The 15,699-nt window shown below is 44.9% G+C and overlaps 2 protein-coding genes across 15 annotated transcripts in view; one reads left to right on the forward strand and one right to left on the reverse strand.

Annotated features, from left to right (window-relative positions):
• LOC144718908 (uncharacterized) overlaps positions 1-3,441 on the reverse strand; it is a 35,214-nt gene extending 31,773 nt beyond the window's left edge. For 5 of the 12 annotated variants that reach the window (XR_013585493.1, XM_078594509.1, XM_078594510.1 and 2 more), the window contains exons 1-3: positions 2,927-3,439; positions 1,924-2,004; positions 1,097-1,314 (exon numbers count right to left, since the gene is read on the reverse strand). Coding sequence is in view for 9 of the 12 variants with exons in the window: in XM_078594509.1 (XP_078450635.1) it covers positions 1,097-1,261 (165 nt within the window). In the remaining 3 variants the exon portion in view is untranslated. Of the gene's footprint in view, positions 1-1,096; positions 1,315-1,923; positions 2,005-2,926 lie in introns of all 12 variants that reach the window. The other 7 variants (XM_078594506.1, XM_078594503.1, XM_078594508.1 and 4 more) reach the window with 7 other exon arrangements.
• A 224-nt stretch (positions 3,442-3,665) lies between these two features.
• MRPS22 (mitochondrial ribosomal protein S22) lies at positions 3,666-14,231 on the forward strand. 3 transcript variants are annotated; one of them, XM_078594516.1, is made up of 8 exons: positions 3,666-3,923; positions 6,229-6,377; positions 7,358-7,522; positions 8,838-8,981; positions 10,300-10,383; positions 11,971-12,116; positions 12,684-12,792; positions 13,835-14,231. In XM_078594516.1, the coding sequence occupies exons 2-8, from the start codon at positions 6,282-6,284 to the stop codon at positions 13,931-13,933; spliced, it is 843 nt and encodes a 280-aa protein (XP_078450642.1). In that variant the 5' UTR covers positions 3,666-3,923; positions 6,229-6,281; the 3' UTR covers positions 13,934-14,231. The 3 variants fall into 3 exon arrangements, with proteins under 3 accessions (XP_078450642.1, XP_078450640.1, XP_078450641.1); XM_078594514.1 differs by lacking the exon at positions 3,666-3,923 and adding an exon at positions 5,400-5,553; XM_078594515.1 differs by lacking the exon at positions 3,666-3,923 and adding an exon at positions 5,747-5,777.
• Positions 14,232-15,699: the final 1,468 nt, after the last annotated feature.

A 15,699-nucleotide genomic window follows, 5' to 3' on the forward strand; every position in this document is an offset into this window, starting at 1 on the left:
GGATAATTGATTTTAGACTTGAATACAGTGCAATGTTAGTAACAAATGCAGAGATTGGAAAGCGAGATCGTTCAAACCAAATGGTGCGTTTGTATGCGATTGATCAGTGGCCAGTCACCGTGTGGTAGACTCAGAAATAAAAGACAAAGACACTGAGTATTTTTAATATTATGTTTCTATCCTTATTATAACCCATAATCAATCCATAGCTGATTGAAAGCCTCCCCAAGCGGTCACATATATATCATGGTCCTGTGATGGTACAATCCATCTTGAACCTGCACATGGGATTATATTATTTATTTCTATGGACATCATCTTAGAATGCGATCCATTCCTTCGTCACTCCATCATAATTCTCCACCACTGGCCATCATCCCCTCTTCTAGTCACATGTCCCGTGCCCAAGCCCACTTTATTCAAGTCATTATGTCTTTAAACCTGCATATTTCTCTAACCCATTTTTATTTCTCTCAGTGTAATCACAAGGATACCATCTCTCCATGCTTCTTCATGCACTTATTAGCTTAGTTCCATTTCTTTACGTAAAGTTAACGTGTTTGTTTCTGATCAAAATGTCATAACGGATAGTACATATTAAAAGTTTCTTCTTGAGAAACAATGGATTGCCGTTTTTGTTTATGAAGTTAGAATTTCCAAAACCGTTCACACCTGCTCTCATCTACTTCTATATGTCATCATCTTGATTCCAGTACACTTTCATTCAATAGCTGTCCCAGATATACAAATTGGGTCGCTCCAACAAAAGTAGCCAGTTTTTGCAAACTGAAATAAATCCGGCAAACCAATATTTTTTTACAAGCTATTGACACTACCAAATTCATATTCACGATCCTAATTTGAATTCGTTTTAGCTACACAACATGGGACACATACATACACATATAAGTACAAGGTATTTATCTAAATTTAAATCAGCTTTCTCTATGTCAAGTGGAATGTGCATTTCACAAATGCATTCTCACAAAAATTGGTTTGCAAGGTGGACCTTGGTGGGTCACAAGCACTGTCGTTTGTAAAACCCTGTTTAACGGGTCAGGACTGGGAGTCTACCATAATCGAGAGGCAGGCGTACCTGCAACTGTGTCTCTTTCTGCTGCAGAAGAGAATCCCTCTCCTGCACTGCAGCCCTGAGCTGAGAAACCAGCAGCTCGCTTTGCAGAAGACGATCAGCGAATAGATCCCCGTTGACCCTCTCAATAGGTTCCATCTCGGCATGGTTCACCAATACAACCTCCATAGTGCTGGGTGACAGGTGTCCTGCCAGATAGAGAACACCAACCTTGTCTGGTTCTGGGTGAGAAAGTTTAGAATAATTATGTCAATGTCCATAGAAAAAAAAGTTGTGCGCTCCAGTGATAAATGAATATTTACATTCAAACACATGTAGATTATTGTTATTGAGTGACTGCATATTTTCAGATTAACATACAGTACTCCATTAGAATTTATATTATTACATTAACCCCCTCTGATCTTCGCACATGATAGACACACAGTGATGGCATCATCTTAGTTTATTCAAGACCGGAAAAAGGATGACTTCTTAACAATTCTGGCAAATCGCCTGATGAAGCTGGTGGTAATTACCAGTGAAACGTCGGATTCAAATTGTACATGTCGTGGGTATACTCTCCAACACAGCGGTGCACTAAAGTCGTAACTAATTGGCACGTTTTATGATAAACCTTTCTAATTGGCTGTCGGGTGATGGTGGGTTAACGACACATTCATATTTACGTTATCTAACCCAAAAACCTTTATTATGAATTACTGATGTAAGTTGTTATGTTCTAAAATGGCTAATAAGTGTGGCACTAATGTTGTCGAGTGTATGTTTAGAATAAGACGGTTTGGATTCATTGTCTATGTGCAAAAGCCCACAACTGTATTCACACATACTTGAGCTACTTCCAGTTACTGCTCAGGTGCCAGGGTAGAGAGCACTGCCATCAGCCAGCTCGCCACTGAGCCCAATCATTTCTGCGGCGCATTAACAAAGTGTAGGGTTCAAGCCAAAGACAGATATTTTATACAATTGCCTTCATCACTAGGTAAGAATCCAATCAGATCAATGGATTTATTTTTGAAAGAGAAATTTGGGTTTAAAGAATAACTACAAAACAGCTGATGCCATTGCATTAACAAAACAATGCAGAAAACGAAATTTGAAAATGTGCAAACCATTAATTCAGAAATAATATGGCTTAGAGTAGTGGTACCAACATTTTGTTTACCAATGCAGACACCACATATTTAACAAGTGGTTTGAACATAAAAAATTGTTTAATACTACAACAAAGAAAAGCCATGCGTACACTACACAGTCAACTCACACAGGCAGGTCAAAAACCTCCTTTCTGTACCACCATCTCCTGGCCACCTTGTAGCCTAGGAGGTTGTGGGAGTCTACATCAAATGTAGATCGATGCAAGCCTCGAAAATATCAACACATAAGGGCATCATGATAGGGAAACATATTCACTTTGTAGAAACTTCTTAAAAGGTATTATTCATAAACTAGAATGCGTTAACAATCATGCGATCAAAACATAGTTTTCTATTTAACTAAGTGCAGGACAGTTATAAGCCTCTTTTCCAAAGGGGACATGTAGCAGATTTGTAAAAAGCATAACATACGAGAAGATATCGATTATTTTAAGCATAGAGCGGTGGGAGTCTTGAAAAGGCTGCCCACACATGTCGTGGAAGCAGATGTACAGGGACTCGCCAATACTCGCATCGATCTGCTACTAACAATCGAACGAGATCGATAGACCAAAAAGCCGTCGTTTGTATTGTTCCGTCCTTAAATGACACACACAGCAATGCAACGTCTTAGGACCATAATAGTAATTGAAATGCGATTTTTTTTCACATCCCAAAGAGAATGTAAGGTACTCACATTTGTACAGCCCTGAGCCAAAGGTGACCATTCCACATTCCCGTTACAGGGCAAGTACAGCCACTCCTTCGCGCGATCATTATCAACATTCAACGAATTTCAAACGTAACGTTATTAACCCAGAATGAAAACGCATTATGACAACCCAACTGGACGTTTATGAGTAGAACGGTACTTTTAAATGTTTTAATCAATCGATTAAATGTCGATGCAGACTTCAACACAGTACGAAATCCACACCGGGTCGCCTAGATTACGTAGCCGAAGCCTACGCGAAGGCCGCCCGCAACGGTCGCGAACCCAAGCGGGGTGCGGGCGAGGGGCGCTAAGTTCTATAATCCGAATGTTGCAATTTGCAAAGACGACAACAACAAGCAGCGGCGTTGGCAACCTTCATTTATCCATCCGTTCTAAAGCGACGCAACATGTTTAGCGTCCGCATTTGACACGCGAATCCGGAGCGCGAAAACCGAGGCCGCTTTCAACTGCGGCGGCCAGCCGGTTGCATTTGATAATCACAAACGCCCGCGGGGCAGTTGCGGGTTCATAATCCACGAAATAGGGGTGGGGATCCGTGCCCACAGGGCGTTTGTTGCACGTAAAGGTGAGCGCACATCCACACAGACACACCCACACAGGGGGGTAACGCCCACACCTCTCACCTGTGCCCCCCCCCCACCACAGGTAACAACGACGAAGATCCACCCCACCCACCCCCTCACCTCCCCGTGTAGTCTGAACAGACTGCTGGGGCAAGTGCTGTTAGCGAGCACCTGAGAAGGCAGGCACGGCACACGAGGGCGTGGGGGGCCAACACCACGCCCGGCCACCTTTGTCTCCCCACCCCCACCTCCCTCCCCCGGTGGCGATGTTTCCACTTCGTACCGGGTATTCATTTGAGGCTGAGTCGACCTAGGGGAGGCACAGGGACCGGTTCAGATAATCGTCACCACCAGTGTTGGTGGGCCATGAGCGGGTTTCGAACCCGGGTCGCCAGGTTCGTAGCGCTAACCGCTACACTACCGCTCCCCCACGTACACGTGAGCGCACACACACAGTCACACACTGTGCACACACACACACAGCGGGGTAACCCCCCACCTGTGCCCACAGGTAACTCTCACGTGTCCAACACACAATGCCGTGGCCTTAAAAAGGAGAACGTCATTGGCGACGTTTCGGGCAACGGTCCTTCTCCGTAGCGCATGCAATTCTAAAGGGCATTGCCTGCAAAAACAAGATTTACCTTAATGTGTGCGTTGTGAAGGACTCTTTCCAGAAACGTCGCCATTTACGAATATATCTGGTTGACATTTTTAAGGCCACTGTGGTTATTATTCGCGAAATTTTCCACGCGTTAAAAAACGTTCAACGATTGTTACACATACTGATTAGAGTTGTGCATACCTTTAAACCCCTTATCAGTGCCTACCTTATTACAGACCAATTCAGACCTTATCGGTCCTTATACAACTCAACTTTCATCTTACAAAGTCCCATCACAAGGGAGAACACACAAACAAACATAGACATGTTTTACTTTTTTTATCCGTATTAAAACGGCTGTACGCCGTATGCATAACTTGCCAACTTTCAGCATCGTCAAAACAACAAACCAATGCAAAATGCCAGGACACAAAAATGGGCTTTCTCTGTCGTCTCTTGTTCTCGTGTATTTTAACATTTGCGAAGTAATTTTTTGTATGGGAATGTTTTAGCTTACGGCCGTTAAAGACCTCGTTAGTTGTGCAATTATTCACGTGTTGGTTACTGTTGTACTCACGCACCACTCGATCTCGCTTGTAAAATAGCCGTGAAACTGGCTAAACGGGATTTGTGTGCCAAATAAATGAAACTGATGACGCGTTAGATCGAGTTTAGTTGCGTTTAGTTTATTAATGTGTCATCGGCTAATTAATGAGAGTTAAGAAGTGGGAGGAAACCGTGGCACCCTCAGATATCTAAGATGCAGTGTTTAAGCAACCAATACAGTCCCAATTAAACCACGCCGGGACCCTTAGAAACCAATACAGAGAAACAAGAAACAAATACAAAAAACTCAATCCATGAGCCAAATATAACACGAAACAGAACCCTATAAAAATATAATAACGCTAAGATACCATGACAGAAGCCCACAACATTGCATAACATATAAGAAACATGTACGATACATATAAGGCACATTAATACCCATCAAATAAACTAAGACTGAATCCCAACAAATTATGAGATCGCCCCCTCCCCCCACACTACCCCCCTCCCCCCCCACACTACCCCCCCCCCCACACTACCCCCCCCCCCCCCACACTAACCCCCCCACACACTACCTCCCCACACACTACCTCCCCACACTACCCCCCCACACTACCCACTTCCCCCCACACTAACCCCTCCCCCCCACACTACCACCCCCCCCCCCTCACTACCCCCCCCCCACACTACTCCCCCCTGTCGAGTTTCCGTTTCCGGGGTCGTGTCTCCTGTGACCTCGGCAATGGCGGCGCGCAGCGTGGGTCTCGTGTCTCGCCTCCCGGCTCCGTTGCCGGCGCTGCTGCAGCAGCAGCTGCTGCTGCGGCGCCACCGCCCGGGCCCCGCACCCCGGCGGGGGATGAGCGGGGACCCCGGTGAGTGGAGTCGGGACGCGACGTTTCGGGGGCACGGGGACCAGACGGGTGACGGCGCGGCGGCGCGACCGGCGTTTGTTTACGCGGGTAGCGCCCTCCAACCTTCGCGTGCTCGCGACATTGAAAGCGACTGAAGGCGGCGCGCCGCCCTCTCTGTCCGGGGCCGTTTCGTCTTGATGGGGCGACAGAGGAACGCTGCAATTTGGTTATGCCGGAGAGCCTTGGTGAGGCCTTCATCCAGCTGTGGGGTGAAAGTCGTGCCTTCTGGGGATGGCTGATGAGGAATGCCCGAGTTTCGAGAGACGTTTTTAAGGAGGGTTCATGGGCAAATTTAGTGCGTACTGTGTACACATGTACACAACATTCAGCGCCACCAGGCTGATGTGAGTGCAGGTGGTGTATATGCAAATACAGTAATTTCAGTCTAACCAATATCGCTTTGTGGCTTTTTTTACGTGACCTGTCAGCGAGCCTGCGACACCTCATTCGACCTCACTAGTTGACACCACCACTAAGTAGCGATTGCCGGTAGTTGTATGCGTACCCCCCACGTGTTTGTGCATCGTTGCATATGTGCGCTTGCGTGCGTGTCTACACGTGCGTGCATGCTTGCATTGATGTACCCGTGTATTTATTTGGGGCTGTGTGTGCCCATCGGTGCACATTCGTGTACAGGCGCAGCATCCTTGCAGTTTGCCGACGAGCGCGTGCAGTCTCTGCTGCGTCGGATGACCGGCCTCGACCTCAAGAAGGTGTTCCGCCCGCGACGGCAAGCGCTCAAGCCGCCCAAATACAAGCTCATGACCGACGCACAGCTCCAGGAGGTGTGTGAATGCGTAGAAATGAGTCTCGTTGCGTAGGTGCACTTCTATGTGGATGCGTGGGATTGAGTCATTCAACCCTGGATCTGTCTCCTCATCAGCCTTCACTATGATACGTGATCTCAAAGTGCTCCTAGCCTGGTACATGTGCTGTATCAATGCCACTCACATGGTAGAAAATTATTTGAGTTTATGGAATGCACTTGTGATGGCATACCTCAGCGTGTTTACTGTTTGTGTTTGAGGTGGATATATCTTTTTGAATAGGCATATAATCGATTCCTCAAATCACTCTCAGTATTCACAATATCGACTCGTGCATATAATAATAAAATAAAAAGTGCAAAAAAACTAATAAATTGTCTTGTTTGTCCATGCAAGACATTTATTTGATTTGCTCGTTTGGGTGGTGGTGGGTATAGCTGAAAATTGCCATTTTTATACATAACCGAACCCAAAAGTAACTAATCATGAATCATAATATTAGTCGTGAAAACCTATGTTTAAAATTAAGAATATATTGTTTATGCCATTGATAGTGAGGGGAACAGTTGTGCGTTGAGTAGCGTACTGCACTATGAACACATTCACCTCAAGTAAATTCACAGCCACTGCTAAAATGAAGTGTGGGTGATATCTCAACCAGGCTTGGGACCCCTTCCCCAACTGGTGCTCACTAGCATGAAGTATGGTCAAAAACTTCCATAACTGACATGGTGTGAGGAGGTCTTCATCCAGTAAATGATCGGCAAAGTACTCTATATTTGTATTACGCGCAATTTCGGTGGAGTTAATATAACTGTACAAATTATATAGTTCTTTATAATGTCCCATGTGTTCCAAATCCCATATCTTCTTTGCCTACCTTGTTCGCATTATCTCCCTATCGTGTTACCTCGTGAGTTTCCATGTCCTCGAGTTTCTGTGTCTCATTGTTTTTGTATCCCTTGTGTACTCGCCCTGGCCCCCATGTTCCCATTCAGGTGATGCGCAACGCCTACTCTGAGGCCGAACGTGCCCTGACGCCCTCCCCCATGCTGCCTGAGAGAACCCCGATCAATGACGTCCTCTCTCGGGACACCATGCTCGATGGACTTGAGGAAACGCCCATCGTCTTTACCGACATCTCGTACAGCGTGCCCCACAGGGTGTGTGCTGCGTGGGGTGTGTGCATCCCTGTTTGAGTGCCCGTATGTGCGCCTAGCATGGCATAAGCGACGTGGTGACGTCACCGCTACTTAATGGCGAACGGCGGTTGCTGTTGTTGAATGTGATCGTGTGTTTATTTGCTTTATTAAAACAATATCTACCTCAGGGTGCCAGACAATAACACTAGTGCGTTGTGAGCTCTATAATTTGGGGAAAGTCTGATGTTAATTGGCTGACTACCCTCATGGTGCACTCACATCTGATATGAGGGAGTGGTAACCACTGCACCATCAATTACTTACCAAAAAACTATGTGAAAATCATTTTAATAGGCATGTGCCAGAGGCCCTGAGTGGACAGGTATCAGAGGTCGCAAACGGGTTTTGATTCCTTACCCGTACCTGGCCGCACCAGGGTCACAAACGGGTACCCATACCCGGCCGGGTACGGGTAGCCGGGTAGGGTACGGGTATCGAGTACCCGATTGCGACCTCTGACAGGTATAGATGACAGTCTCTGACTAAACCCCGAAGACTACCATCGGGGATCCTGCATAAATAACAGACAGTTACTATGGCGGATCACATAGAATGCCCAAACATTTATTGGAGGCTGTAATTTTTTTATCGGGAGCTGGATCTCTGTGAAATACAGGATGTATGGTGCATATTTTCCACATCCTGTCACCATGAGCAGTGTACTGTACTCTACTTTGGGCAGGATAAAATTTCAATGCAAGAAAGTAGTTGTGAATAAAACATTTAGGTGGCTTGGGAGCCGAATGGTGAGGTGCCCTGAGATGCAGGTTAACTTAATTCCCCATGAATAAGTGGCAAAAATGGTCGTGGCAGTTGCCTATACTCTCCTCTGAAGATTAACATCTATGGAGAGAGATACAAGCTAGGCTGATGAGTCATATATCTTCCATCACCACCTCTTGTACTCAGTTTTGTAAGTGCTTGTTTAAGGGAGAGTAATTGCATGAGTGAGAGTGATGGTAATGATTGTGTTGAGGGTGACGAAACTTATGATGATGTTGATGTGGGATAGACTTCTGGTTGCTATTTTAATAAAGGCAGTATTGGTGATCATTCATCTTCACTATGGCAATCATTTTTAAATCCTGGATTTAAATTTGGGTCTTTATTAAATGATGCATATGTTGCAAAGCTGTCCATAGTGAAAGTAAGAGACGTTTTTATTGATGTTGGCAGTGTTGATTTCAGTGATAGTAGTGATATTCGTGATGTCCACAGTGATGTCTGCAGTGGTGATGATACCCCTGTGTTGATAGTGTTAACGTTCATGTCACAGGAAAGGTTCATTGTTGTGCGGGAGCCTGATGGGACGCTTCGCAAAGCATCATGGGAGGAGCGGGACCGCATGCTCCAGGTGTATTTTCCCAGACCTGGGCGCCGAATCATACCGCCCGCCGTCTTCTCTGGAGAAAACCTCATGGTAAGCTCCTTCAGTACAGTAAACTCCCTCACCATGGTGAAAACCTAATGGTAATCGCCCCAAGCACAGTGACATTAAATTATCAAATAAAATCAGAGTGGAGTTTTAACGGATGTTACTTTGCCATGTAAATAAAGGGGTCCAATGTATTTACTGAAGCATATTTTGTGTTACAAGTTGTGGGTGCTCTCTATATGTGCTTTGTGTGTACATGCGTGTCTCGCTAAACGAGTGATATATGTTCTGCGAAAATTGCTCTGTTCGCGGACACTTGTTAAACGATCATCGTTTTCCCATTGACTCTCATGTTAAAAGTTAAGATATGTTTCTGCCCCGAACTTTTCTGTCAACTTTTGAACATTTTTTTACATGAGAAATACAAATTACTGTATAATTTTAAAATAAAGTAATAAAATATAAAATGTAACACTTGCCACACATGAATAACCACAGTGCAAGATCCCCTGTATAGCTTATGATATCACCTCCTTACAGCCTCATATTTGAAATCATCACTCTCACACACTCTCTGCACTCAGTCACACGGGACTTTCACTCTCTTACTCTCTCCACGTCTCTATATACATGCACACCCCCCGCCTCCCAAGCCAAAGATCCCCCATATAGCCTTAACAGACTGTTGGGCCAAGTGATGTTAGCGAGCACCTATGAAGGCTAGTACAGCACACAAGGGGTGGTTGGCCAGCACCTCGCCTGGCCACCTTTGTCTCACTAGTGGCGATGTTTACACACCACACCAGGTACTCATTTGAGTCCGAGTCCTAGGAGAGGCCCATGACCGGTTCAGATAATCGTCACTGGTGTTGGCCGTGAGAGGGAATCGAACTCGGGTCGCCGGGTTTGTAGCGCCACGCCACTGCTCCTCACATCCATCCCTCCTGCCACCCACCCATATGCTACAGTGCCACCAAGAGGCCCCCACCTGCCACCCACTCCTCCCCCATACCCACCCAAAACGCAGTTCACACAGCACAACACAGCTGCGAAGAAAATAGCTGCGGGCCGTGGTGCGCCCCCTGCCGCCACGGGACGCATTTGTGTGTGATGTTCTTGATCCATCCTTGAGACAACCATTTTTGCGAAAGATTTAAACAGTGGTAATCCAAAGAACTTACTACGTGTGATCAGTGTGCATTTGTGACGGACTGGACTCTAAAGAGCACGTGATAACAAGGGTTCGGACTTACTGTATGCACGTGTTAGGGGTGCATGTGTGTTGTGTTCTTTGCTTATGCGGTATATATGCATACGTGTGATAAATGTGTGTGTTTGTGTGGGCACGTATGTGCATGCCTAGGCTTTGCTGTCGGCACAACGACATGAGTATATCCTCAACTGGTGCATCCTCCAATTCGAACCTGACTCCCACGACTACATCCGGGTACGCCACCAAAATGATCCTCCTGAGACGAGAACCCCTGAGCAATTAACCCCCTGAGCGAAGGACCACTGGGAGCGGGATCACCTAAGAGAAGGGGATTTCCCCCCCTGAGAGCAGGACCCCCTTAGCAAGGGACCCCTGAGAGTGGAAACCGCTGAGAGAGGGATACCCAGTCCTGAGGAGTGAACTCTCCCAAGATATTGGATTAGTCACTACGGCATGTCCTCTTGTTCTTTCGGTAAAGACACATAGAAGGGAAATAATAAAATTATAAAAATAAAACATAATAAAATACAATTCTCACGACGTTTCGGCCACAACGCAAGCAGCCGTCCTCATGTGAAGAACAGGTCTGTCGGAAAGACAGCGTCTGAAGTTTATATTATTTTATTATTTCCCTTCTACGTGACTTTACCGAAAGAACCAAGAAGATGAATCCCTGTAGTCACGAAAGCTTTAAATCGAAATACGGCATGTCCATTTTGAGCTGTCTGAGAAAGCGTGAGGAGCTCTCAGCCACAGCGCGTGAACACAGTATCTCACAGGCTCTAGCTCCGTGCATAAGACCTTGCCGCTGTGAGTACCTAAGGATCCAAATTAAAACGTCTGAACAGTTCATTTATAGCTCCAATAAGAGGAAACAAATGCCTGGGCTTGAACCCATTCTCTGATGTCTTTCAGTGTTGAGACAGCTGTTAAAATAAAAAAACATAGCAAAGTATGTATACATAGAGCTATTATTGAAAGCAGATTGGTATAAAATTATTAAATAAACTGGTGAGCCAGAGCAGGTTTGCGTGATTTTGGAAAACTAAACTTGGTCATGAAAAGCAACATGGCAATGTCTAAATATTAGTGTTTTCCATCAGTGAGTTTTAACTACTCCAGCCCAGATTGGAAACATTGACACTGTCAAGGGGAATTGAGCTACAGCCAACATGCATGCAAAGAAGCATGGAGAGGTGTATGTTTGATGTCACTGAAAGCAAGACGAATGCAAAGATCAGGAAAAACAAAATAGCAACATCATATGGACTGTTAAAGAACATAAGTGGGCTTCACCAGGACATATGGTTAGTCGGGATGATGGATGCTTAATTAATGAGAATGGTGATGGAATTGCAGCCAAAGGTGGGAACACACCTAAGGGGAAAGACACTGAAGGGATGAAGCAATGAGATGACCTAATCCACCAAATAGCGATGACTTGTGGCATTGTGGGGTAATAATGACGGATGGCAACAATGTGGGGAGGCCTTTATCCAGCAGCTGACAGATCATGGTTGATGATACAAACATCCAGTCCTAAGGGCCAGAATACAAAATATTATTTTACGATTTGTTGTCAGTTAGATCCTAAATGTGAGAAAAAATGGATTGTAAGTCAAAACAATTAGGGATGTTGTAGTGAGTTCGTAACTTGCACTCACGTGTGCTCTTGCCGGAGAAAACATCATCGCTCCCACCTATACCAGCCAATCAAATTTCGGGAAGGCAAGCATCCATCCGACATTTCCGTTATAATGTCATCACTTGTGTGCGCAGGACATTGGAGGTTTTTGTGTTGGTGCCTGCCTGTCGTGATAGGTGCACGAATGCGTGTACGAGGACCTGTACAAGCGCGTTGCGACGCACACCCTGCACAGCACGCGCCACTACCCTGGTCTCGTGTGGTTCCTACTGAAGACGCGGCGCATCGACAGCCTACTCATCGACCTCATACAGAGAGACCGGTGCGTGCAACATACACATGCAATCTATACACACACACATACAAATACAATGGTCCCCTTCATAGCCTGTGTCGGTTCTTGGTGCAGGTGCTTTTCGTGAGCACCTATGAAGGCCTGCAAGCATGAGGGGGCAGAATGGCGAGCACCAATACCTAACTTCCTTTGTGTACCAAATTATGTTTACACCTACGACAGGTACTCATTTAAGGCTGAGTTGATGTTTGAGAGGACCAGAACTCGTTCCGATATCACTCGCCATTGATATTAGCTGTAGTTGGGAATCCAACTTGGATTAGACACATACACAAGTTTATACACACATATTTGGATGCACATACTTATACGTACATCCATCCTATGTATGGACACACAAAGCTATGTATTTACACTTCATGCCGAAGAGGCTGATTTACAACTTTCCGTTCACATGCATAATGGTTGTGTTGATAATACATTTTGGTGATGGTGATTGTGTTGATATAAGCAGTGATGTTGGTAATGATGTTGGTTGTGTCTGTGTTTGTGATGTTGATTGTGTCGGTGTTTATGGTGGTGATTTTATGGCAGGCTGGAGGATGCAGTAGACCTGGTCTCCATATTCCACCTCCTCCACCCAGAGTCACCCTTCAGCAAAGAGGCAACACTGAGCCGCCCCGAAGGGATTGACCTCATACAGGTGGCACAATCAATACCAATACCACCATGACATCAGTACCACCACAATCACCAACAACAACATTGGTGTACCATCAACATCGGTACCATCAACATCGGTATCATCCCCATCAGTACCGTGATCACCACCATCATCAAAATCAGCATCAAAATCACCACAATCACCACCACGATCACCACCACACCTTCACCATCAATATTACCAACTGTAGTGGTGGTCTATGGCTCGGTATGCGGTGTGGCATATGGGGTGTTGTGTTGTGACTTGGTACAGTGTGTGGCATGCTACAGTATTTGTAATTATGCATCCATTCATCCGTTCAAATTGATTCTTAGTCTCACTTTACATGCTGTGAGTCATATATCTCAAATACACTTGACTATTTCTGCACATTATATGATAATGATAGTAGCGCAGTCTTTGGTGCACTGTGCTGTAAATCCGCTGACCTGAACGCGATTCTTATCAGTAATTGATGTGAGTGGCAAATTTTATCTGAACCAGTCGTGGTCCCCCACTTCATCAACCTGTGTTGACCAGTGTGTATGGCCAAACAAAACCCTGTGACGAGAACGTCATGGTGGAGGCCTATGCTTAGCAGTCGATTGTCAAAAGGCTGTATAATATGATTATATGCTAATGTTTAACTTAGGCTAATAGAACGGGAAATTTAGCAAACAATTTGAATTAAACAAAATAATTGATTATTCAATGAAATCAAAACTTTTAATTGGGACAATTTATCGAATTGCTGGATGGGAGAATCCATGTCTAACATGTGGTGGTTTGGTGTTATCAGTTTGGCTTGGTATGTTGTGTGGTTCTGTGTTGTATTTTGTGCGACGTGTGTTGTGTGGTTTGTCGTGTGGATAATTGTCGTGTGGTGTTATTTTACTTGGTATGTGGTATGGTTTGTGTTGTGTTGTGGCTCTTTGTATGTATGGCATGACGTGTGTTGTGTGTGGTATGGTATGATAAAGTGGTATGGTACATGGTCTGATGTGGTTCGACCTGGTATGTGGTGTGTGGCACGTGTGCACAGATGTTTGCACGTTTGGACGTGGAGAATGGAGCTCGGATCCAGCTCGCTCTGCAGACCCACCAGGAGGTGCCTCAAGGAACTGCGAACAAGGCCACCTAGTGTGCCCCAGGCACCACCTCGCCTAGTGCACACGCTGTGCCACACTCCTCGGCACTTCCTTGCAAACAGTGCATCACACATCACGCAATACGCACCGTGCAAAACTTGTGCACGCAGTGGTATACCATGCATGGATAAAAATCGTTCCACAATAACTGTAAAAGTATCAATAAAATTGTGTATAAAACATAAATCTTGAATGAAGTACACTTAAGCCTGGAATACTCATTGCAAATACATCAGTTAAGATTGGGCAAGCTGCGAAGTTTTCAGAATATAAATAAAAGTACTCATTTAAGTGGTCTGTTATCTACACTTTTCAACATCATAAAATCACAAACTGCCAATTTTTTTAAGGTGGCCTGGAAGAGACTATTTGAAGTTAGTGGTAGATCCCACAAAACTACTGTCTCGGCTAGTACTGGGTGCTGGAGATTTTACCCAAAGTTTGTCTTTTCCGACATGGCACACTGTGATTGTCACTACCTAAGTGACGTTGTACAATTGTGAACCTGTATTGGTACCACACTCGCTGGACCCCAAGCTTTGCTCGGATGATCTAGTTCGCGAGGATTGTGTACCCTGCTCCCAGTGACCAGCTGATTCGGACCGGAGGGCGTTGCCCTTGGGGCTCTCTCAGTCTGTCGCAAGGGCATCCACTCCCCACACCAACGCTCCTTTGCGTACCTCTAGTATCCTGGGAATTACCATTGAACTCTATTTCCCTCCAGCCTGCTTTCTTTCATCCTCGTTGCCAATAATTAATTTAACTGAGTCACTGCACATTCGACTGTTAATGAGCGACTCATTCAAAGACAGTGGCCAACCACACTAATATAACCTATTCATATCTTACACTTCAAATTACCAGATAACTTAAAACAGTAGACCAGCTCCCTCATACTCCGTAACTATCGTTCTTAATAATTTTTATATTGGCTGGAACCTCTTACAACAAAGTTCTTATCCTCAGCCTTCACAGCCAAATAAGTATCGTCATTCTTACAGCAGTGATAATGAAGCTGATGTCCTTTAGAAAACACCGTCACAGGCCCTCAATGCTGTTATCATAACCCAGCACGCTTGTTTAACCAAAGCCGTATGAAGCAATAAAGCTATCTGTACTCTGAACTACCACAGGCACTAAACACATGCCCTCGGCCTTGCACACAGCAATTATACAATTGCATTAACAGCATTTTAAATGGACTGATTCTGGCAACAGCCCAACAGAGAAACACAATTATCCCCTCCCTGAGGCTGTATTGTATAGGGGCCGTCCATAAATTACGTCACACACTAGGGGGGGGGGAGGGGGGTCAGACATTTGTGACGATGTGTGACGGGGGGGGTTAAGAAATGTGACGTCACATCAAAATGCGCAACTTTAAATAAATATAAACAATATAATTGTTATAACAACACTAATTTAGATTAATATTCATTAACTATTTGATTATTTAAATTTATTAAGATCAACTTTTATTTATTCCATGAAGGAGCATTTTGCTTCTCCATGGGAGAATGGAGAAGCATACATTTTGTAATTTTTTGAATGATTGTTATTAAACATTTTGATTTTAATGATTCTACCAGGGCTTTTCATTCTGTGGAATGAATGTGATTGTTATAATTGTACTCCATTTTGATCTTGATTTGAAGCTTTCGTGACTGCAGGAATCCATACTCTTTGGTTTATTTCGGTAAAGTCACGTAGGTAGAAAATAAAATAAATCACGACGTTTCGGGCGCAACACAAGCGTCCG

This window comes from Lampetra planeri, chromosome 5, assembly GCF_965212315.1.
Source record: "Lampetra planeri chromosome 5, kcLamPlan1.2.h2, whole genome shotgun sequence".
Classification (NCBI taxonomy): Eukaryota; Metazoa; Chordata; class Hyperoartia; order Petromyzontiformes; family Petromyzontidae; genus Lampetra; species Lampetra planeri.

Bases quoted from the DNA above. Each gene is read 5' to 3' on its own strand.
- MRPS22 (XM_078594514.1), top strand. From the start codon at position 5,424: ATGGCGGCGCGCAGCGTGGGTCTCGTGTCTCGCCTCCCGGCTCCGTTG. The intron at 6,378-7,357 runs GTGTGTGAATGC...GTTCCCATTCAG, and splicing joins CCGACGCACAGCTCCAGGAG to GTGATGCGCAACGCCTACTC. The intron at 12,793-13,834 runs GTGGCACAATCA...ACGTGTGCACAG, and splicing joins AAGGGATTGACCTCATACAG to ATGTTTGCACGTTTGGACGT.